General features: G+C 39.5%; 1 protein-coding gene across 1 annotated transcript; it reads left to right on the plus strand.

The window, feature by feature from the left end:
* Positions 1–1,755: 1,755 nt before the first annotated feature.
* Positions 1,756–12,833, plus strand: LOC307000215 (sodium- and chloride-dependent GABA transporter 2-like; the record flags this gene model as incomplete). The annotated part of the gene is made up of 14 exons (XM_079615645.1): positions 1,756–1,788; positions 1,884–2,053; positions 2,140–2,274; positions 4,139–4,279; positions 4,997–5,075; positions 5,196–5,328; positions 5,929–6,063; positions 7,137–7,240; positions 8,001–8,125; positions 10,803–10,915; positions 10,990–11,127; positions 12,277–12,379; positions 12,461–12,561; positions 12,657–12,833. Coding segments are annotated over exons 1-14 (1,683 nt in total), but the record flags the coding sequence as incomplete, so codon positions are not given.
* Positions 12,834–26,166: the final 13,333 nt, after the last annotated feature.

Here is a 26,166-nt window from a genome sequence, read left to right on the forward strand (position 1 = left end):
GCGATGTGATTACATAACCTGTCTGTTAAAACAATCACATCTGGCGGTTTAATATTGTCACAGCTGGTTTAAATATGCCATACTTCACAACTCCCTGCATACTGTACTGAAGATGATGTCAGGTTACACGACTCTGTCCAGACATCATTTATCTGTTGTCACTGCATGCGTGTGTCGGCCGGTGACGGCGTGAGGTCGAGTGTTTCTCTCCGGGGGGAAATATCAGACGTGTGATGACAGAAAAGACAAAAGCACTCCTACGATATCAACACACCGGCTCATTATAGTGGCGGCCCACCCGGCGGCGTCTAGTGTGTGTACGTCACGATTCAATATCACGATACTGAACTCACGATACGATATTATTACGATACTCCAAGACATATGATAAAAGCTTAACAAAAAAGTTAATGTTGATTAAAATGCTAAATTTGGTGTTACATTGTGCGTTTAAATGATAAGACTTGGACTTGGTGCTGGAAACCCAATGCACAGGACAATAGAGACACCAGAATAACAATATTCATGATTCTGAAGATGAAAATACAGAATTATATTAGACGAATATGCTTGAAATCTGTCACTGATATATTTAAAATAATGTTGGACTTTTTACTGGTAACATCAGACATTTGGCATTATCAGGACCCACAAATATTACAAATATTATTTGTATTTATACACAAATAAATAATAATTGCATTATTATACATTATATTCAAAATTATATATAGCAGTTTAATGAAGTACTGACACTACATTTTTTTCTCACGTAGTAATTTTAATTTAGTCTGAACTATAAACAATAAATATTGTCACTATCCACGATACATATTGTTGCATTTTTGTATTGCGATCTATTGTGACACGATTTAAGAACAATATACAGGAGAAGAAAGTTCACTCTTATTTCTAAGTCTAATCTAATGAATTGTTTGCTTATTAGTACGGTTGAATTATATCATTGAAGGTCAGCTGTACAAACATTGGTTAATAAAGTGAGATTAAATACATAAAGTATATTTGTGTAGTTTAATATAGTTAAATCAATTCTGAGATTGCATTTTTCTGTTTTTATTCATTTTAAGGAATACTGAAAGTTTTCATGCAAGTGAGATGAGTAAATGTATGTTCACATAACCATCATGTTTACACACAGTGCGCACACACACACACACACACACACACACACACACACACACACACACACACACCTCACTTTATTTCTCTCAACATGAGGACAGGAGAGCTGTCAGTCAATAAATGTGAAAAAGTAACCAGTGTTACTTATTTTAAAAAGTAGCTTAGATATTTTGTTGTACATTGAAAAAGTAATGCTTTTAAAATGTTACTTTATAAAGTTACTTTACTAGTTACTTGAAAAAGTAATCTGATCACGTAACTCAAGTTACTTCTGGCTGCTTTAATCAGCACTGAATCAGTTTAATGACAATTCATCCCTCTTTTTTTCTATAACTCACTGTGTTTCGATCAAATCTTATTTGGTATTGTACGTATTTGGGAAATTATAAACTATGTAAATATGCTGAATGTTTTGAAGGAACTGTGTGGTCAAAGTTTTTCGGTTACCATGTTATAAGGGATTATAAGCAGCAACTCCTGCTAAATGTGCTGCTCGCATTAGTGCCTATTTAGGGACACACCCCTCCCTAAACATCTCAGATAACACACACACACACACACACACACACACACACACGAGCCCAGCTGATAACTGTGTCCATGTGGCCGGAAGAGCATGAAATCACAGCCACACAACGTTGTCATGTAAGTTTAACGATGTGTGTGTGTGTTTTTCAGGTCCCAGAAGCAGTCCCAGTCATACACTGTCCCGATACACTGCTTCTGTGACCTGTCTACAGGTGTGTGTCTGGCCATGTCATCACTGGGGGTCAGAGGTCAGGCGGTGGCCAGCTCCAGGCTCGCGGTCAGTGGGCCAGTAAAGCTGAATATCTGCTGGCTGTTGCCGGGCAGATTATCGGTCTGGGGAACGTATGGCGATTCCCATATCTGTGCTACAAGAACGGAGGAGGTGAGGCACTGTAAACATCACAAAACAATATGCATGCTCTTGTATGTCTTGTTTATGACATTAAATCCCATAATACTTTCGAACAGGTGTGTTTTTTGTGCCATACATGTTATTCCTGGTTGTGTGTGGCGTTCCTCTGTTCCTGCTGGAGACGGCGCTGGGTCAGTTCACCAGTCTGGGAGGAGTCGGCGCGTGGAGGAATATCTGCCCGCTGTTTGCAGGTTACATGTTTGACTTGTTTAAAGAAACACAGTTGATGAATTTTGCAACTCTGTTTATTACTGTGAAGCTGCTTTGAATCTGTTTTGTGTAAAGCGCTAAAGTCACATGACTAAGCTAGTACACAGGCCCAAAATCTGCATGTGATGGAAGTGTGTCTGTTTTGTTTTTATTTGTAAATGCACCTTTTTATTTTGAGTTTGTGCATTGCAGTTTTAAAGCGATAGTTCACCCAAAAATTAAAATTAGCCCATGATTTACTCGCCCTCAACTCATCCTAGGTGTCTATGACTTTCTTCTTTCAGACGAATACAATCATTGTATCATTGTAATCAAGTTAAATTAAAAAACGTCCTGGCTCTTCCAAGCTTTATAATGGCAGTGAATGGCCGTTTCTGTTTTATCCATCATAAAAGTGCATCTGTCCATCATAAAAGTGCATCTATCCATCATAAAAGTGCATCTGTGCATCATAAAAGTGCATCTATCCATCATAAAAGTGCATCTATCCATCATAAAAGTGCATCTGTCCATCATAAAAGTGCATCTGTCCATCATAAAAGTGCATCTATCCATCATAAAAGTGCATCTGTGCATCATAAAAGTGCATCTATCCATCATAAAAGTGCATCTATCCATCATAGAAGTGCATCTATCCATCATAAAAGTGCATCTGTCCATCATAAAAGTGCATCTGTCCATCATAAAAGTGCATCTGTCCATCATAAAAGTGCATCTGTCCATCATAAAAGTGCATCTGTCCATCATAAAAGTGCATCTGTCCATCATAAAAGTGCATCTGTCCATCATAAAAGTGCATCTGTCCATCATAAAAGTGCATCTGTCCATCATAAAAGTGCATCTGTCCATCATAAAAGTGCATCTGTCCATCATAAAAGTGCATCTATCCATCATAAAAGTGCATCTATCCATCATAGAAGTGCATCTATCCATCATAAAAGTGCATCTGTCCATCATAAAAGTGCATCTGTCCATCATAAAAGTGCATCTATCCATCATAAAAGTGCATCTGTGCATCATAAAAGTGCATCTATCCATCATAAAAGTGCATCTATCCATCATAGAAGTGCATCTATCCATCATAAAAGTGCATCTATCCATCATAAAAGTGCATCTGTGCATCATAAAAGTGCATCTATCCATCATAAAAGTGCATATGTCCATCATAAAAGTGCATCTATCCATCATAAAAGTGCATCTGTCCATCATAAAAGTGCATCTATCCATCATAAAAGTGCATCTGTCCATCATAAAAGTGCATCTATCCATCATAAAAGTGCATCTGTGCATCATAAAAGTGCATCTGTCCATCATAAAAGTGCATCTATCCATCATAAAAGTGCATCTGTGCATCATAAAAGTGCATCTATCCATCATAAAAGTGCATCTATCCATCATAGAAGTGCATCTATCCATCATAAAAGTGCATCTGTCCATCATAAAAGTGCATCTGTCCATCATAAAAGTGCATCTATCCATCATAAAAGTGCATCTTCTATCCATCATAAAAGTGCATCTGTCCATCATATGATGGATAGATGCACTTTTATGATGGATAGATGCACTTTTATGATGGATATATGCACTTTTATGATGGACAGATGCACTTTTATGATTGACAGATGCACTTTTATGATGGATAGCACAGAAACGGCCATTCACTGCCATTATAAAGCTTGGAAGAGCCAGAACATTTTTTAATATAACTCAGATTGTATTGGTCTGAAAGAAGAATGTCATATACACTAGGATGACTTGAGGGCGAGTACATAATGGGCTAATTTTAATTGTTGGGTGAACTCTCCCTGTGATTATGCTTGTGTTTGGATGGTTGGGTTATCGCAGGTCTGGGTTACGCCAGTCAGGTGATGATCTTACACAGTTGTGTGTATTACATCATTATTCTGGCCTGGGCGCTTTTCTACCTGGTCAACAGCTTCCAGACGCGGCTTCCCTGGGCGCACTGCAACAACACCTGGAACACAGGTGACACACACACGTCACATGCTCATATCTCGAGCTCCTGGAGGGTTTCTGGCTGTGCCGGCAGTGTGTGGTCATCTGTGTGGTCATACGAGCGCATTGGGCCAAGCTTTAGCAGGATTCTGGCCCAGCTCATTTCCATTATCCAAACGTCTTGACACTCATTCCCCACCCATAGAGCAACATCACACTGATTTTGAAGGGCAGGGATTTGGGAGAGACTTTTTCACACAGCAAAACAAAACAGATTTTTTTTTTTTTTAGCTTGAGCCATTATTATTAACACTGACAGCTCGATTATTATTATTGATTAATCATAAGATCTTGGTTATTCTATCTAATCGCAGTTATTTGAGAAAGCAGCATTAATGTGCGATTTGAATTTCAATCTCATGCCATCCAAGTAAGGGAAATTGTGAGAGAAGCAAGGGAATCAACATTGATTATGGCGTACAGCTTATGAAAACCTTTTCACAATATTCGAATTTTGAATTTGGGGTTTTCATAAACTATACGCCATAATCATCAAAATTATAACAAATAAAGGCTTGTAATATCTCACTTTGCATGTAATGAGTCTATATAATATATTAGTTTCACCTTTTAAGTTGAATTACTGAAATAAATGACATTTTTAACCATATTCGAATTTTTCGAGTGAACTGTAATGTCTTTAATCTCGTTTATAATGTGTTTAATCTCGTGTATAATCTCCTCCAGATTCCTGCGTGGGCTTTGAGCAACACAACGCCAGCGATGTCTCTGAGAACGCCACGTCTCCAGTCATTGAGTTTTGGGAGTGAGTGTATGACGGGTCATTGTCGTCTGAAGCGTTTGATGGTGTGTGTGTGAGTGTGTGTGTGTGTGTGTGTGTGTACTGAGTCTCTCTCTGTCTCTCTCTCTCTCTCTCTCTCTCCAGGCGTGAGGTGTTGGGTCTGTCTTCTAGTGTCGATCATCTGGGCTCGCTGAACCTCCGTCTGGCCTCGTGTCTAATGCTGGCGTGGGTCATCTGCTACTTCTGTGTCTGGAAAGGAGTCAAATCCACCGGCAAGGTGTTTGTGTAGTGCGTTTATTTATTGCAAGAACACTAGAGAAGATCCTTCTTTATGCCCCTTATGCCAGAGTCCAATAACTCTAGATTGTGATGTTTCAACTCAACGAGGACTTGATAGATAGATAGATGGATGGATAGATGGATGGATGGATGGATGGTTTGTTGGGTGGGTGGATGGATGGATGGATGAAGAATGGATGGATGGATGGATGGATGGATGGATGGATGGATGGATGGATGGATGGATGGATGGATGAAGAATGGATGGATGGATGGTTGGGTGGGTGGATGGATGGATGGATGGATGAAGAATGGATGGATGGATGGATGGATGGATGGATGGATGGATGGATGGATGGATGGATGGATGGATGGATGGATGGATGGATGGATGGATGGATGGATGAAGAATGGATGGATGGATGGATGGATGGATGGATGAAGAATGGATAGATAGATAGATAGATAGATAGATAGATAGATAGATAGATAGATAGATCTAGAACAGTTTCAGATTTTTGTGTAAAGCATTTAAATCTGTATGTTTTCAGTCGTAGTTCATTGTTGCATTGTGTTTTTTAAATGTTGTTCTGTGTAGGTTGTGTATGTAACCGCTACCTTCCCGTACGTGATGCTGCTGGTGTTGCTGGTTCGTGGCGTGACGCTCCCCGGTGCCGTGGACGGGATTATTTACTACCTGAAACCCAATCACACGCGGCTGACGGACCCACAGGTACCACAGCGTCACATGATCTCCTGTATAAGATACAGAGTGAAACAAGTACTGCCTAGAAACAAATATGTGCAGCATCCATTAAAGAAGCATATTATACCCTTTTATAAAGTCTTGCTGTAGTTTTCAGGCTCTACTAGATGTTGATTATTTTTCTCATATTCTCCATTGTTGCGGCTCCTCTCTTCCCAGTCTGTCAGTAACGCTCTGTTTACTTCCTGTCTCTATGAAGCCCCTCCTGTTGAAAAGCACACTGTGCTCTGATTGGTCGGCTGGAGCAGTGTGTTGTGATTGGTCGAGCGCTTCAAGTGTATTTGGGAAATGTCCCGCCCCTTTCCATAACCGCCAGTTTAACACACTACTGACTAACTCAACCAGGCCCCGCCCCTTTATTCTGCATATGAATTATTATAATGAGGAATATTGTGGCGTGTTCGTTCCCTGAAGAAACTACAATGGAGGCGAAAAAGCAACGACACACACAAAAAGACAGATTTACAAAAGCAGAATAGGACACAGTTAATCTATACTAACATTTATGTGCATAAAAATAAGTTTTATTTGATATTGTATAATTAATATTAGTTCACATTAAATCAAGTGAGGTGTAACCAACATGCAGAGCAAAACCAAATAATTTGTTTTTAATTATTTATTTTTTCTGCAACCATTTTATATAATTTTCACCGATAAAAATATGTTTGCAAGCCTTTTATGAAAATAATGATAGAGATTCTCATGTATTCAGCTTGAATGCGTTATTACTTTCACTTGACATTATACCATCATTAAATTTAAACTGTGATAAACGTTTATACATGCAACCGACATAAATAACACATGCAGCTTCAGCCAGGATTTGATTTATCATTTAATAATTTATGACGATCTGCTTTGTTCGGTTTTTAGTCTGCAAGAACTGGACAGGATTTGATTAAATATTGACTTGTTGTGACACGTTTATCTTTTGAGGCTGCTTGTAAAAACGGGAGATAAACTTCAGAGTCAAATCTTTACTTCTATGCTTGATGTGAAGCAGAAAGCGGTGAGTTGTGTGTGTCTCTCTTCTGAAGGTATGGATGGACGCAGGGACGCAGATCTTCTTCTCGTACGGCATTGGTCTGGGAAGTCTCACGGCTCTGGGCAGCTACAATAAATTCAACAACGACTGTTACAAGTGCGTCCTTCCTCTCACACACATTTAACATCAACATGAAGTCAATCACAACTCTGTTCACTTTTCTAATGCATGTTCCTGGTCTTATGATTCATTTACGTTTATTTACATGCATGCATTTGGCGAACGCTTTTTTCAAAGTGACTTGCTTTGCATTAAAGGAACACATTTAATCAGTTCATGCATTCGCTGGGAATCGCAACCATGACCCAGGCGCCGCTAGTGCAATGCATCAAGTGCGTCTGTGTGAAGTGTTATTTTACTTCTGTCAGGACCACTGTCGTCACATACGATTGACAATTAGCATACAGATTGGATTGGCGGACTGGTTCTGTTCTTCAGTTGAATTTTCTATTTTCAATTCTCTCGCGTCCCTCGACCTCGTCCTGTTCGATGAACATAATTCATGTGTGAGACAGTCTAACAGAAGGATGGACTAAACCTGTCAAATATCAACTGAGTTCTGCTCATATTTTATTACCGTTTTCTAAACTATAGTGAATAAACTGTGATAATGTGAGAAATGTTGAAGGAGTCTGAATACATTTAGGTTTGACTGTAGATGCCCTCTGTCTTGTTGAAACGCTACTCTTCGATACTTTCGTCACGTCTCCATCGGCCGAAAGGTTTGTCGTGATTTCACTCGTGCTTCAGACACCGGTGCGGCATTAGAAACAAATGTTTTTGTTTTATTAGATACAGATGTTTTTGTATCTGAATTTATGTTGTATTGTATTCCAGCTTTCTGTTTGTGTTTCAGGGACTGCTTCAGACTGTGTCTCCTCAACAGTGCCACCAGTTTCGTTGCAGGATTCGCCATTTTCTCTGTGCTCGGTTTCATGGCGCAAGAGCAGGGTGTGGATATCGCAGACGTGGCGCAGTCAGGTCAGAAACAATGCGTGATGGGCAACACAAATACTGTTGCAATCAAAATTATTCAACCCCCATTGCAAATCAGGTTTATTGGCTAAATTTAAAGACTTTCAGCTGTTTGCAATCAACAAATCAAACAAAAGTAATTGAAATGGCTCAACAACACAACAAATGTTTCAAGTGGTTTCCCCAAATTCAACTTAAAATACCAACTTTTTATGACTTCTGCAGTCTCAGAATGATTCAACTCCTTCATGTCAAGCATCTTAAGTACTTGGTAGAACAATCTTTTGCTGTTCAGACCGGCTGCAAGCGAGATTATGGGAACGTTTCAGAACATTCAGAGAACATTCAGAGAACATTCAGAGAACATTGAAAAGTAACAAGTAGTAACATGTAAAAAAAAAAAAGTTAAATGAACGTCTAACTAGAAGAGTTCTGAAAATCGTTCCATGAATGTTGTTTTTGTGCAAACGTTTTGAGAACATTATTAAAGACCAGGGGCCTCATTTATAACCGTTGCGTACGCACAAAACAGGCCCTGAAAGAGGCGTACGCCACTTCCGACGCATAAGTTGTGATTTATAAAAACAAACTTGACGGGAAAATGTGCGCACCTGCACGCAAACTCTGACCCATGCGTACGAACGTTTTGGAGATGGAGCAGTTTGGCGACACCGATGGTGTCTTTTTGGTCACTTTTAGACAGAAAATCTAAAGAAAATTAGACATATGCAGAAAGATAATACAAAAATAATTTCACTCACCAAGCCTATCACTTGAAGCAAATATGCATACCTTAAATGTTCGCGCCAGCGAGCTCGTTGGGCCGTTTAGTGAAACTGACGCATATCTAACGGCAGATGAAGTAAAACTGTAAATCTTCATTATGAGTCCTAATCATAAATACTGTGCATGTTAACCATAACAGTTTAAATAAAATAATGATTTAAACTATGTTTTACTTCTGATATAAACATTTAGATTAATCTCATTAATGGAGTTAAACACTTAAACTACATGAAATTTACTAAAGAAAAAAAAAGAAGAAAAAAAGAAATGTATATATAGGCCTATTCAATAAATAGCCTATAAATATTTGTCGTGGATGCAATGCTTTTGAACACTTTTCCTTTAGCATGTTGTGTTTTAATGTTTTAACTACAGAGATAATGGCTTATCATGATAATAGCAGATTGTGCAAATTTAATGCACAACAAGGTCTATCTGTTTCCATTAAAAATATAAATCAATTATAAATACTATTTGGTCAGTGGAAAAGATTGAGAAAAACTTTCTCTGAAATGTATTTTACACTATTTGATTTATTTATTCAAAAACAAGGCAAGGATAGGCTACTAAATGATTTTAATTAATGTAATGTGACGGCACATCCGTATTTCATATTTTCCTAATGTCGTGTAGGCCTACCGTTAAACAAGTTATCACGTGGATGAATAATCATATGTAAATGATATGCAGATGAGGATCTGCATAGTAAAACTAGGCGTTGTAAGCTCCATATATGGTTATTTCGGGGAGGAGACGCATGTGCGCACAATCTTCCGCGGAGTGGGATTTATAAAGTGAATCCTGCGCAGGTTCTAGCGTACGCACGGTTTTATAAGTCTGAATATTTTTTTGCGTACGCCATTTTCGGCTTTCAGGCGCACGTACACTTTTAGTAAGGATCCTACGCACAGTTTTATAAATGAGGCCCCAGATAATGTTGAACACACGTTCTATAAAAGCTCCAGTCCGTAACTTTTTTGGGTTAAAAATTGAGCAAGTACATATCCAGCCAGTGTTCAAAACTCTCTGCTTGCCGTAGCTCGATTCAAAACGGTAAGCTTGTAATAATTCCAGTGGTACTGGTGGATTTCAGCGGGAGATTCGAGCATGTCTTCATTACGTCACATCTGTCCACATAAAGAAGGAGTATCGGCTAGTTTATGCGTGTGAGATGTTGGAGGTGGAGATATATAGCTTTTCTCTCAGCACTTGATGTGATATATCAGAAGGACGTTTGAAAGGTGGCGTGAAGGGGTTCAAAACGAACGCAGAGGCGGCTTTTTTTCTGCTGGACAAGTAAGAAATTTTTAACGGTTCAATTATGTAACAGTAGCGCTCTTGTTCTCGCAATTCATTCAGTTAATGAGTAGGCTACTGCAAAACATGTAGCCCCACAATGCTAGTGTTGTAGTGTTACTAGTGTTAATGCTAATGCAAAGTATAACTTGCACGGTTTGACGTGATATGATAAGCGATCGTTAGATTTAATCAGCATGATTTATTGCAATGCTTTTTTCCCCTTAGTTAGTCAGAACAAAAGTGGATGTTACTTGTTCAGATGACATTTCCCGGTGAAAATTATTATGTTGGTCATACTTCCAAAAAGTAGAATCTGTGATTCTGAATGACAGTATCCACACCGGCGCGGTGACATAATCTACAGCCGTACATTCTCCTGTAAACAGTGTGTTCATCCGCGCTGTGCCGTGCCGAGGCACAACTCACGTAAAGTTGATATATTCCGCGAATAACTGCAATTGCAGATTTCAAACAGAGATGGCGACAAAGAGGGAAAGCTACGGACTGCAGCTTTAACGTTACTGGAAGAATATGTTCATAACTTTAACTAACATTAGCCAAAGTTCTGAGAATGTTTTCTGCACATGTTCTCTTTCAGGTCCTGGTCTAGCGTTTATAGCGTATCCGCGGGCCGTTTCCCTGATGCCTCTGCCTCAGCTGTGGGCCGTGTGTTTCTTCCTCATGATCATCATGTTGGGTCTGGACACTCAGGTGTGACGTCTCTCTCAGGTGTGTGTGTGCCGCTGCTGTGGCGGTGCTGCTGATCGCTGCATGTGTGTGTTCAGTTCGTCAGTCTCGAGGCGCTGATGATGTCGGTGTCGGATCTGTATCCCGAGGTCGTCCGCAGAGGTCGTCGACGGGAGATTCTGCTCCTGCTCGTGTGTTTAGCCTGTTTTCTGCTCGGGCTTCTGATGGTGACGCCGGTGAGACATCTCAACTCTCTCTGTCCTTTCTTCATATGTCCACGGTTAAAGGGAGAGTTCACCCAGAAATGAAAATTAGCCCATGATTTACTCGCCCTCAAGCCATCCTAGGTGTATATGACATTCTTCTTTCAGACGAACACAATCTGAGTTATAAAAAAAATGTCCTCGCTCTTCCAAGCTTTATAATGACAGCAAATGGCCGTTTCTGTTTTGAAGTCCATAAAAGTGCATCTATCCATCATAAAAGTGCATCTATCCATCATAAAAGTGCATCTATCCATCATAAAAGTGCATCTGTCCATCATAAAAGTGCATCTATCCATCATAAAAGTGCATCTGTCCATCATAAAAGTGCATCTATCCATCATAAAAGTGCATCTGTCCATCATAAAAGTGCATCTATCCATCATAAAAGTGCATCTATCCATCATAAAAGTGCATCTATCCATCATAAAAGTGCATCTATCCATCATAAAAGTGCATCTGTCCATCATAAAAGTGCATCTATCCATCATAAAAGTGCATCTGTCCATCATAAAAGTGCATCTATCCATCATAAAAGTGCATCTATCCATCATAAAAGTGCATCTATCCATCATAAAAGTGCATCTATCCATCATAAAAGTGCATCTGTCCATCATAAAAGTGCATCTATCCATCATAAAAGTGCATCTATCCATCATAAAAGTGCATCTATCCATCATAAAAGTGCATCTGTCCATCATAAAAGTGCATCTGTCCATCATAAAAGTGCATATATCCATCATAAAAGTGCATCTATCCATCATAAAAGTGCATCTATCCATCATAAAAGTGCATATCCATCATAAAAGTGCATCTATGCATCATAAAAGTGCATCTATCCATCATAAAAGTGCGTCTGTCCATCATAAAAGTGCATCTATCCATCATAAAAGTGCATCTATCCATCATAAAAGTGCATCTATCCATCATAAAAGTGCGTCTGTCCATCATAAAAGTGCATCTATCCATCATAAAAGTGCATCTATCCATCATAAAAGTGCATCTATCCATCATAAAAGTGCGTCTGTCCATCATAAAAGTGCATCTGTCCATCATAAAAGTGCATGTATCAGATATCATCTGAATCACGTATCGCTGTGTTCCTCTCTCTCTGATGATCAGGGAGGCCTGTATGTGTTTCAGATCTACGATCATTTCTCCTGCAGTGGAGCCAGTCTGATAATGCTGTCCGTCTGTCAGTCTGTGGCCATCGGGTGGATTTATGGTACACACGCACGCAAGCACGCACACTCACACACACACACACACACACACACACACACTGATGGTGTTGTGTTGTCCTCAGGTGCAGATCGCTTCAGTCGTGACATCGAGGCCATGATCGGTTACGAGCCGCTCTGCAGCTTCAGGCTCTGCTGGCGTTTCCTGACGCCCGGCGTGTGTATCGTGTGTATCGTGTGTGTCACTGACATCAGCTGCTGACGGACCGTCCGCCTCCTCTGAGAAACTCTCTCTCTCTCTGTGTGTGTGTGTGTGTTCAGGGCACGCTGGTGTTCTCGCTGATGTCCTGGTCTCCGCTGACTCTGGCTAACGGTGTGACGGCTCCTGGATGGGCATCGATGATGGGCTGGACGCTCACACTGTCCTCGGTGTCTCTCCTGCCCGTCTGCGCGCTCCACACACTCATACACACACCGGGGAACCTTCAACAGGTGAACACACACACACACTCACTCACACACACACTCACACACACACACACACACACACACACTCACACTCTCACACACACGCTGGACGCTCACACTGTCCTCGGTGTCTCTCCTGCCCGTCTGCGCGCTCCACACACTCATACACACACCGGGGAACCTTCAACAGGTGAACACACACACACACTCACTCACACACACACTCACACTCTCACACACACGCTGGACGCTCACACTGTCCTCGGTGTCTCTCCTGCCCGTCTGCGCGCTCCACACACTCATACACACACCGGGGAACCTTCAACAGGTGAACACACACACACACTCACTCACACACACACACACACACACACACACACACACACTCACACACACGCTGGACGCTCACACTGTCCTCGGTGTCTTTCCTGCTCGTCTGCGCGCTCCACACACTCATACACACACCGGGGAACCTTCAACAGGTGAACACACACACACACACTCACGCACACACACACACTCTCACACACACGCTGGACGCTCACACTGTCCTCGGTGTCTCTCCTGCCCGTCTGCGCGCTCCACACACTCATACACACACCGGGGAACCTTGAACAGGTGAACACACACACACAAATGTTCTCTCACTCTTTTTTGATGCTTAGCTATAGCCGTTTGTGTTTTTTAAATTTTAAAGCGCCACCAAGGAGTCGGTCAGTGCGTCCCTTTATAGAGCCCCTCGTCTGACAACCGCTCGAAAGTAATTGGCCGACAGCGGCCGTGTTTTTTAAGATACGCGAATGTCCCCAAAGTCAGTCTTGGCATCTTGGACGAAGATACCGCATGCCAATTTTTAAGCCAATCAGGCTTAGGATTGCGTAATTACAGCCATTTATGTCTTTTCCATTGCTATAGCGCCACCAAGAGGCCAGTCAAGAATGAGCTCATACATATGTGTGCCGAGTTTGGTGAAAATATCTCATTCCGTTCATGAGTTATAGCCATTGGCCGTGTTATTCGAGATACGTGAATGTCCTCGTAGACAATGGACTACTTGCACGGGGCCGCCATTTTGGATTTCTGAACAGCGAGTGTGCGGTTAGACACTTCCGGTTTCGCATTATGCCCGGTGCAGGGAGCCGCGGAGAAAGCCGAAAATGACCTTTTATAGTGGTTTATAGAATAAATTATATAACTTAAAATACTACCAAGATCCATATTACTATCACACGAGGTAATGGCGATTAAATGCACGGATGCATAGTCAGATTAATGAATGAAATACAACTGTTCACGAACAGAAGATTGTATTGGACTCATTCTGCATACGCAATGACAATTATGTCAACTTACAACTACGATTAGAGTTGTTAAATAAAATACCCCGTGAACATTCACACGTTTGCCCTGAGGCTACAGTTTATCTCCATAAATACTATTTTCTCAATTCTGCGTATATATTTTCACTTACTCGATCAATATTATCATCACATATTTTACATTTTTAACTGTAGGTAACGTTACCACAAAAATGTAGGCTACTATAAGTTTGTGTATATTTTACACGTAGTACAATACTGTATGCGCTGCTTATAAACACCAGACGGAGCGAATTGCGACACGTTGGACAAAGACACTGCATGCCAGTTTTCAAGTCAGTCGGACTGACCATTGCTTAGCTATAGCCGTTTTTGTGTTTTTTTCATTTATAGCGCCACCAAGTGGCCAGTCAGTGCGTCCCTTTCATAGACTGTAAAAATATTTTGTTTCCGAAGAGCATTTTTGAAGCCCAAAGTGGGCGGAGCCAACCGTCGCCACAACCGAAAAACGGGCAGCGAGGCGGATTAGCCGAGGTGACGTGGCGCTAACCATAGATATACATAATAAAGGCTAGATGTCTCGTCCGCGCTGCTGGCCAATGGAGGTCGACGTCCGCACCTGGCGGCCATCTTGTCACAGTCAGCTCGCTCACTCGTAACATTGTGTTTTAATGGTGCATGCACTTTTTAAATAACCATAACTTGCTCAATTTTCGACCGATTTTCAAACGGGTTGGTTTGTTATAAACGTCAGAGATGTAGTTATGACACTGCATACGTATACATAATTATAATATTATATATTTCAACATGTTCAATTATCCAGAATTATAGCCCCGTTAATAACATTTGTAAGAAACCAAACGTTTGTAAATCCGTCAAGATTTCAGCGAGATAAGAGTGTGTGTGTTCGTGCAGATCACTCACCGTACATCAGGAACCACAGAGCCCGCCAGAACACTTGCCTGTGACAAGATGGCCGCCGGTGATGCCGTTCGAGACTCCGCCATATGACATTATTATGTATATATGGCGCTAACAGACAGCAGACAAACGGCTAGTAGTGACATCAGCGGCAATCCACCTGTCACTCAAGTGGCCACGCCCTTAATTATGCAGAACTTTAAGGCTTAATATAATTTAAACGGATGACTTATAAAAAAATTCACCCCCCTCACAGTCGTCATGAAAGGCAAAATTAACTATACAGACCAAAACCACTTTTTGCACCAGCCTGTAAACATGTTTTTTTCTGCTGTAAAGTTGGGCATTTTAACATGCGGGTCTATGGGATTGAGTCTCTTCTGTCTCTAGTGGCCAGTGGATGAACTGCACTCAGTGTTGTTTTTTTTAAAGAGAGACCGGAAGGTTGCTGCCTGGTCCCTTTACGTCTCCTCGTTTGCTTCATGGGACTATAGATAGTTCCCGAATCCCTCATAAAAGGGTCGATGTTTATTCGCGTTTAATCACGAGTCCAGAGTCTCACTATAATCTCGAGTCCTGTGCGCTGAGCTTCACTGTTAAACCGATGACAGTTGTTTGTGTAAGTGGCAAATAAAAGCCCTCCCGCAGACAGAGAGTCTCGAGCGTCTAATAACCCTCCTGTGAATAACAGTCTTCATGTGTCCCGTGTGCAGCGTCTCCGTCTGCTGTGCCGGACTCAAGCGGACACACCAGCACCTTCCTCGTGACCTCTGACCTCAGCACACAGAGACACTTAAAGGATTAGTTCACTTTTTAAAAAACTTTTGCTGATAATTTACTCACCCCGATGTCATCCAAGATGTCCATGTCTTTCTTTCTTCAGTGGAAAAGAAATGAAGGTTTTTGATGAACACATTTCTCCATATAATGGACGTCACTGGTAGGGTTGCCACCCGTCCCTTAAAATACGGAATCATCCCGTATTTACAAGTAAGATGATGCGTCCCGTATCAAATCAATAAGGGACGCGATTTGTCCCGTATTTTACATTAGGCCCACATATAGTTGAATAAAAACATAAGGATTCTGCAGTATGGATAATACTAATAGCAAATATTAAGAAATCAATTTCGTAGTAGAGAAGCTCATTGCGTGATTGCATTTTAGCGTCTTTGTTTCTATAGCGACTGAGTCTCGTGAACAAATGACGTTTGCTGAAATAATTTTTTTTTATCTTTGTCCAAATGGCGTGAGACTTTGCACGGTTGACAACACTTTCTAGATCTACAAAAAAAAAAGTAAATAAATTTGAATAATATCTGTTTTTATGTTAGTGTGGGGGGAAAAGTCACACTTGGTTGTTTCAACAAAATGTCATTTTAAAACAACATATGTTTTTTTTTAGGATTTATAGTTTTAGGAGGATTTTTTATTATTATATATTTTTTTTAATTTAGGCTATATAAATAAATAAATCCACTTTATAAAAGACCCACATTTCTAACGTTCATGGATATGGATAATTTGACATGGTTTAGTCGTGTAAGATTTTATATGGGTGTCCCTTATTTTGCCACACTGAAGGTGGCAACCCTAGTCAATGGGCCCCAAACGGGTCAAGGTCCAGATGACAGTGTCAGCGCCGCTTCAACGGGCTTTAAACGACACCAGACGATGAATACGGGTCTTATCTAGCGAAACGATCGCTCATTTCAAAAATAAATTAAAAAGTTTAAGTTTTATAAGCACAAACGCTCGCCTTGCTCTGTTCTGTGATGCGCGTTCGTGACGTCACGTAATACACTATTACGTTAGCCTGGGTTTCCCCAGACTGCCTTCGCGCAGCGCGATTTTATTCACGCTGAAAGGCAGTCTGGATACCATGGACCAGATTTTCGCCTCATCTAGGGAACCAATCACAGAACGGGGAGGGAGCAGCAAGACGATGACGACATCTCTGCGACACAACTAAGCAGTTTGTTTATATCCATATATACCTTCGACCCTCACGTTTATCTTGCACAAACGGCATTAGTCGCTGAACGTCATTGTTTACACAAAAATATCTTACCCATCGTCTTCTTCCTTGTCTAATCTTCTTCCTGTCGCTCTACATACGTCATCTGGTATAATGGAAACGATTGGCTATGAGCTACGTACAGGCGCATTTGATAGACATTCTTAGCACCCAATAAACGGCGCCGGGCATTCGTAAACCACGCCTCAAATACGAGAAAATGCACATGTGGTTCCCAGACCCAAGTCTCAACGAGAATTGGCTCTGGCGTTAGCCAGGCTACAATTACGTTGAAAAGGTCACGCTTCTGTGAAAAGTAAAACATTTCTGTCCTGACGAAAATGTTCTTTTAGGCTTTTTAATATTCCAACACCAGGATACACACACGAGATGGGCATTTTAACCAATAAACTGACACAAAGACATTTGAATATGTGTGTATGGTCCTCCTTCCGCACATCTGTAAACACTGACTCGTCAAGCGTGACCTTTTCACCGTAACTGCGTATTACGTGACGTCACGAACGCGCATCACAGAACAGAGCAAGGCGAGCGCTTGTGCTTATAAAACTTTTTTATTTATTTGTGAAATGACGATGGTTTCGCTAGATAAGACCCGTATTCATCGTCTGGTGTCGTTTAAAGCCCGTTGAAGCGGCGCTGACACTGTCATCTGGACCTTGACCCGTTTGGGGCCCATTGACGTCCATTATATGGAGAAATGTGTTCATCAAAAACCTTCATTTCTTTTCCACTGAAGAAAGAAAGACATGGACATCTTGATGACATCGGGGAGAGTAAGTTATCAGCAAAAGTTTTTTTAAAAGTGAACTAATCCTTTAAGGCCGTGGTGTGAGTGAGTGAAACTGAGGAGATCTGATGTGCAGAAACCAGCGTCCGGTGACGGTAACGTGTCGCGCTGCAGCTGGAGGGTCAAAGAACTCTTTGTCTGAATAACAAGCCGTTTAAAAGCTTCATTTTGATATTTGCTTGAAGTATGACCCATGACGTGTTCTGGAGACTAAAGATATACATCTCAGCAATGTATAGATCTAATGTACTGTGTGTGTACACGTCCATGTTCATATGTGTTTCAAGTTTCGACTCTTTATTCAATCGGACTGCAAAAACATTAATAAATGTCATTTTCTGAATTACACATCAAGTGTAATATGCGGTACCATGTTACAATCTAAAAATGCTGGGTTGTTTCAACCCAATTTTGGGTCAAATATGGACAAACCCAGCCGTTGGGTTTCATTTTTAAATTACATTTTTAACCCAACGTTTGGGTTTGTTCATATTTGACCCAAAATTGGGTTGAAACAACCCAGCATTTTTTAGAGTGTTTTAAAGCTCATAAATTTACAATTAAAACTGAAAAAAATAAAAAATGAAAGCTAATTCATAATATTAATAAATTGTATATGAATAATGCAAATATAACACTGATTCACTCTCGGAGTACTTATATATTTATATATCTGAATATTTATACACTCTAAAAAATGCTGGGTTGTTTCAACCCAATTTTGGGTAAAATATGGACAAACCCAGCCATTGGGTTACATTTTTCAATTACATTTTTAACCCAACATTTGGGTTTGTCCATATTTTACCCAAAATTGGGTTGAAACAACCCAGCATTTTTTAGAGTGGTATATATATATACTATTACTATGTCCTGGCATGATTAATGTGTGTTTAGTCACAGGATTTTCAAATCATCTGATTAATCTGATCTAATTGATCTCATTATGAGTTTATTTGAATGAATAAAATTTTTCTCAAAATATCTTTTTTTTTAAGTATGTAATTCTTATTTAATACTTAAAAATTATTAATTTAAATAATTAATTTATTATTTTTGGTTGAAATATGACCCAGTCGTGTTCAGAACACTAAAAATAAACATCTCAGCAATTTATAGATCTAATTTATATATGTTGCTAAAATAGTTGCTAAAGCTACAACATGTTAAAGTGTAAAGGAAATCTGTTCAGCATTCTTGATGTTTATCTATTTTATGCATATGAAACTATTGAAGTAAATGTACTCTGTCATAATTATGTTTTGTATAATTCTTCGCATAATTACACTTCTTGATTATTGGCATGATTGTTTTTTATTGACATTGTCAGTAAACATTTGTCTATTAAAATGGTGAAAAAGGACTTTTTGGTGATTATTACCAGGAGTGCAGTGTTCCGGAAGACACTGAAGCTTCCCCGGCGCCGCCATTGGCTAGCGGACCCCCCCCTGCTGTTAGCACTCCACTGACTCCCATTCATTTTGGCGTCACTTTGGCAGCGAATAACTTTACATCTGAGGCGTTTAAAGACACCGTTTGTCCATTGTTTATTTTACAACAATTGTAGTCTTGAGTTTCTTCCGGGAACACGTCACAATATTCCTCATTATAATAATTCATACGCAGAATAAAGGGGCGGGGCCTGGTTGAGTTAGTTAGTAGTCGAAGCGCTCGACCATTCACAACACACTGCTCCAGCCGACCAATCAGAGCACAGTGTGCTCTGCAAAAGGAGGGGCTTCATAGAGACAGGAAGTAAACAGAGCGTTCCTGACAGACTGGGAAGAGAGGAGCCGCAACAATGGAGAATATGAGGAGAATAATCAACATTCAAGCAGGAAAACCTGTTCTAGTCGAGCCTGAAAACTACAGCAAGACTTTGACAAAGGGTATAATATGTCCTCTTAGTCGCATTTAGCAGATTAGAGTTTTTAAACCATGAACCTTATTCTATTATGAATGAGGCATGCTGGGACAGAACATAACAGATGGGCCACACAATGAGGAGAAGTGCCTTTTAGCACTCGTATTGTGTATGGATTAATTTAGTGTTGTCGGCTCTGTGTGTGTGTGTGTGTGTGTGTGTGTGTGTGTGTGTGTGTGTGTGTGTGTGTGTGTGTGTGTGTGTGTGTGTGTGTGTGTGTGTGTGTGTGTGTGTATGTCAATATGTGCGCCGTCTGCGCACGTGTCCATGCATGCATGTCCATATGCACGTTTGGATAGTGTGTGTGCTCTATATTTAGAGTGTGTGTGTGTGTGTGTGTGTGTGTGTGTGTGTGTGTGTGTGTGTGTGTGTGTGTGTGTGTGTGTGTGTGTGTGTGTGTGTGTGTGTGTGTGTGTGTGTGTGTGTGTGTGCAGTGGATTATATCTGTAAAGCGCCCGTGTTGGATACAGCATCTCCTGCACGTTGGGCTGTCACTGCCAAAGCATGCGCTCGCTTGTTTATGTGTGTGTTCTGGACAGTGAGTTTCCATGTGATTTTAAACTATTAGATTTCAATTATTTGTCTGCCTCTAATTCTTTTTTTTTTTAATGGATCAGATTCTTTAAAAAAAACAAAAAAACTTACTGATCCCCCAAATGTTTGATTCATCAAGGATGCATTAAAATGATCAACAGTGACAGTAAAGACAATTATAATGTTACAAAAGACTCTATTTTGAAATAAATGCTGTTCTGTTGAACTTTCTATTCATCAAAGAATCCTGAAAAATAAAACGTATGATGGTTTCCACAAAAATATGAAACGGTTTCCAACACTGATAATAATCATAAATGTTTCTTGAGCATCAGATCATCATATTACACTGATTTCTGGAGGATCATGTGACACTGAAGACTGGAGTAATGATGATAAATTCAGCTTTGATCACAGGAATAAATTACACTTTACTAGATATTCACATAGAAAACTGCAGAGTTACATTACAATAATATTTCACTGTTTTTACTGTATTTTGGTCAAATAAATGCAGCCTTGATGAATGTAAGAGAAACATTACTGACCCATGTGTATGTGTGGTTTTTATGAATAAATAATTTGTGTATTTACTTTTTAATGAGATAATGCAGATTGGCCACAAAACTTTTTTTTCATGATATCATTCAAAAATAAAATAAAATAATTATGTATTCATTTAAAAAACGTATTTTTAGTAGTTTGAGGATTTTGTCAATTTTTATTTCACAATTAGTGTTACAATTGCATCTGTAAGCTATAATCATCAAAATTATAACCAATAAAGGCTTGAAATATCTCACTTTGCATGTAATGAGTCTATATAATAATATATTAGTTTCACCTTTTAAGTTGAATTACTGAAATAAATTAACTTTTGCATGATATTGTAATTTTTCAAGTTTCACCGGTATATCAGCCACCATATCGGTATCGGCCGATATATTTTCATTTTAATGTTATCGCAAAAATAAAATAAAATTATTATGTATTCATGGAAAAGTTATTTTTAGTAGTTTGAGGATTTAGTCCATTTTTATTTCACAATTGCATCTGGCCTCACGGCTATAACAAAAGCAACTAGTTAAAGTTTCACGTCAGGTTTAACCAACAAGATATAAGTTCAGGTCATATAGCATCAGATTCTCAGACAGCAGAAAACTATATTTCTTTAGCCTCAAGTTTTTGTTTGGAGGACATAATGTTTCCCTCCTGACAGGACATCTCGTCCTCCTCGTGTCTCAGTCTTTGCTGGTTTTAATCTCTGTTAGCAGGTCAAGGCCCGAGCCAAAGGTGAGCTGTGGGTTACAGCAATTCCTCTAAAGATCCCAACGCATTCATCACCCAAAACACACACACACACACCCCTCGCACGTCGGCCGTGGTTTCTCACATCGCTCTGACCTGAGCAAACATCCTCCGCCGACCCCCAGGAGACTCAGGAATCACAACTCTCCTCGCAGGGAGACGAGAGCCTCTTCACGACCGGCTCTGAACAAACATGTTTTGACCACAGGAAGAACAACAGCCCTGATATCTGACGGTAAAAATCTGATATATATATATATATATTTCAATATTTTCTGCTTAAAACTGCAGTGAACCAAAGACAGTCTCAAAAACACGGTTTGAAATCGCTGGTGTTTCTGACGTCACACACTACCTTGTAACCAATCGGGACTCTATGAATATGCAAATGAGCCCCGCCTCCACGATCACACGATCAATGTGTGATTGTGGAGGCGGGGCTCATTTGCATATTCATAGAGCCACGCATACTAAATGAGGCGAGGGTGTCGAGTTACATTCAAGATATTTAAGGCATGAAGACATTTTTTTAAGGAAAAAACATTTTAATATGTAATTTTGGTGATCAAAGATGATATAATTATTGACTAAGGGGGACAATTACAATGCCACATAACCATAAAACATAACATTTACTTATATAATCGCGTATGAACGAGTATGGCGAGTCATTGATACAGGAGAACGTTACAAAGTAGCAGTTAAAGTAACATCAGAACTAATCCAAGTTAACTATATCAGTTATATACAGTTGTCAGTGTGAACGTAGCCTTAAAGTTAACTAGATATCAATTCAGTGTAACTCACTCTGGTGTGAAACCGACAAACTCGTGGATAAAATCATTTATTTCTCATGAATATCCTGAAATTCATCACAGTATGAAAGTAAAATGGGTTGTAAATGCAGTTTCAAAGTTGCTTTAGAGGTGTAGTTATTACATTCTCATGAAATATTATAATAACGTCACTGATGAATCATCCACAATAAGAGAAGCAACATGAATTAAGAGTAAATAGAGTGATTTATAACAGCGCATTAATCTATTATGTTTATATCATAACTGAATTTATTATGAGAAGTGTTGATTCATTACATGCATTACATGTAAAACCATTAAACTTGTTATTTTTCTTAATTTGATCAATTTAACCATTTAAATGTAATATGTTGAACTGCACGAGTGTTGCAGTGGCTGATGTGTGATCTGCTGATTGTGATTGTTTAATAAGAGCTGATCGTGAAGAGGTGGGCGACACCGTCACTGAAACATACGTGATAGTACACAGTGTTCTCTTGTGAACTCCCACACACTCCTATACAGTAGCAGCAGGACGGTGTGTGTGTGTGTGTGGTGTGTGTGTGTCACACACTCTGCACTGGCCTCAATGGAAATGGAATAGTTAAAAGAATGAATTTGCCCCCAAAATTGATACTTGCATTGTTAAAATCCACATAAAATCACAACTTCAACAAACCCATTTAATGTGCATTTCAATTATGCGCTGTGCATTACATTTTCTTACGCATCAAACCATCAAGGATTTCTGAAGGATCATGTGACACTGATGGAGTAATGATGCTGAAAATGCAGATTTTATAAACAAAAAAACGATTTATATTCTAATAATATTTAAAAGTTTTTACTGTATTTTGGATGAAAATGCTGCCTTGGTAACTTTATAAAATTGTAATTCCTCCAAACTTTTGACCAATAGAGTGAAGACATTTTACATTAGCAGATGCTTCTGTCCTGACCCACTAAACATTGGATGTCGGATAGACGTGCAGATCATGTCTATATTGGGTCCGTCGGTCCATGACCAATTCTGGACATCTATTCAACGTCCAAACGAGGTCCACAATTTGGACGTCCAACCATGACCCAACTTGGACGTCATATTGACCTTTGAACTGGGTCATTTTTTGGACGTCATTTGGACGTCTATGACAGGTGCAGGAAATTTACATGATTAATATATAATATTTTTTATTAACAAATATCAACATTGTTTTTATCAACATGATTAATACATATGAATACAGATTATTACTAATTATTTAAGATCGTTTTCCAAAAATTGTTTAATTATAGTTTTCCTGTGGCTCAAACAGTAGAGCACTGGTGCTTGCAACGCAAGATCATGGGTTTGATTCCCAGGGAAAGCAAGAACTGATAAGAATGCAATGTAAGTCACTTTGGATAAAAAGCATCTGCCAAATGCATAAATGTAAATACAATGGTACAGAAAACACGTCCTCCGCCCTTTTGAAACATGGGACTACAGTTCTAGAAGATGTATAAAAACAAGGTAAAATTTGATGTTGAAAAGACGTCCACAAACGACCACATTTGGACTATAAATAACCCTCACACGGAGGCCCACGGATGTCAACATTAGACGTGCGGTAGATGTCGTCGTCTGGCGTTACAAAACAACCCCTTCAGTGGACCGACACTGGACGTCCAGAAATGTCATAGAAAAGACGTCACTCCGACGCCACATTGCGCAGTGGGAAAGGACTTTACATTGTATTAATGCTTTCAATGTACAGTTTAGTTTTAAATCAATTCATATTTCAAAGTTTTTACTGTATTTTGGATGAAAATGCTGCCTTGGTAACATTATAAAATTGTAATTCCTCCAAACTTTTGACCAATAGAGTGAAGACATTTTACATTAGCAGATGCTTCTGTCCTAAAGAACTTACATTGCATTAATGCTTTCAATGTACAGTTTAGTTTTAAATCAATTCATGCAAAATCATGAGTGATGCTAAAAATAAATAAACAGTTTGCATATTCTCCTTTTGTGTGCATATAAAGAAAGACACATGGGTTTGGAGTGTATTTTTGATTCAAGCTTTAGTAGATATTGCAGATAAACACAGTATGCTTTTGTCCAAAGCGGCTTGCATTGCATTAATGCATTAAATACACTATAGTTTTAAATCAATTCATGCAAAATCATTTGAGCGACACACACACAAAAAAGTTGCATGATTTCTGATGAATTCTCCAGTAGATCTTCAGTTGCACATACAGTACGACTGTAAATATCCCTGTAGTCTGTGTGTCTGGTGTTTGACAGCTCCTCTGGGGAACTCTGACTCAGCGCCAGTAAACAAACACTGGGCAGGAGAGCCGGCAAGTGTCGTGCATCTCCAGTGCAGTTCGGCTCGTAACAGCGACTCGTATTACACACACACACACACATCCAGCGCTGGCACAACACCGCCAGCTCGCCTGAAGATGCCATACATACTCTCTTAATGCACATCATTCATATCTGTCAGACTGCACGAGCGTGACCGTACATGCACACGCTTGTGTCCCAGTCTCTTCTATTCTGGATGTGCCATCAATTATCCATCAGCTCAAAGCTCAGGTCATCAGTGTGAGTTTGGCGGAGACGAAAGTGCTGCATTCAATTATTCAAATAATACTCAACTACAGGAAGCTCAAGCTTTCACCGCTCCAGCACACAAACCTGTACAAGAATGAAAATGCTTTCAATTAGATGTATGCAAAAATGTATTTGCTGTAATGTGAGCACTTAACCTCATGAAAATAATAATGTGTTAACCCTTTCCTTTAACCCTTGATTGGCTTATGCTACTCTAAAATACTTTGTATTTTGAGCACTTCTTGCGTTGTTTTTTGCATCTTCATGATGAGGCACTTGCTGTAGTCCTCATTTGTAAGTCGCTTTGGATAAAGGCGTCTGCTAAATTACAAAATTTAAATGTAATTTCAATAGTTTACTCAACTATGACAAGAAACCTGGAAATGTAAAATGTGTCCATGATTCTTGGACTTCAAATCTAGCGCAATATACCATAGTTAGACTTTATGACACTTCATATTTCACATTCACTTTCATGATATGATGCTGAACAGAAGAAAGAAAGTCCTTCAGGATTGAAACGAGAGTAAATGATGACCGAAGATTTGCTTTTTTGGGTGAAATGCACTGCAAATAATGCAGTGTTTCTGACGCGTTTTCCAGCACAAATATCCAAACATTCTTAAGATGCATTTACTGGAGAAGAACAGTGCATTCAGATAAAAAACTAGGATGCACGATATATCGGCCAGAATATCGGTCTCGGCCGATATATGATCATTTTTTATGTTATCGTTATCCCCCCGATAAGAACATTTGGCCGATATATTAAAGCCGATAAATAATGTCTTATTTCCTTCAGCTGAGACTCTTCAGATGCTCACTGTTCATCATGATGGCTTTTACATTTCTTGAAATATGATTGAAATCACTACAAAACAGGAAAATATAGTTGAGTGCATATAGTTCAGTCATATCGGCTTCATAAAGTTCATGAGAACATTATAATTGTGTGTTTGGAACATGGATTTAATAGTGAGATTTTTGTTTTTGTAATCAGGATGTCAAAATTATATGAAAATTTGTTTTTTAGATTAATCAGCAAATATATCGGTTATCGGCTTTCAAATATGAAGAGTTATTGGTTATCGGTATCGACCAAAAAGTTAATATCAGTGCAT

The sequence above is a fragment of the Phoxinus phoxinus genome (genome assembly GCF_949152265.1).
Source record: "Phoxinus phoxinus genome assembly, chromosome: 6".
NCBI lineage: Eukaryota > Metazoa > Chordata > Actinopteri > Cypriniformes > Leuciscidae > Phoxinus > Phoxinus phoxinus.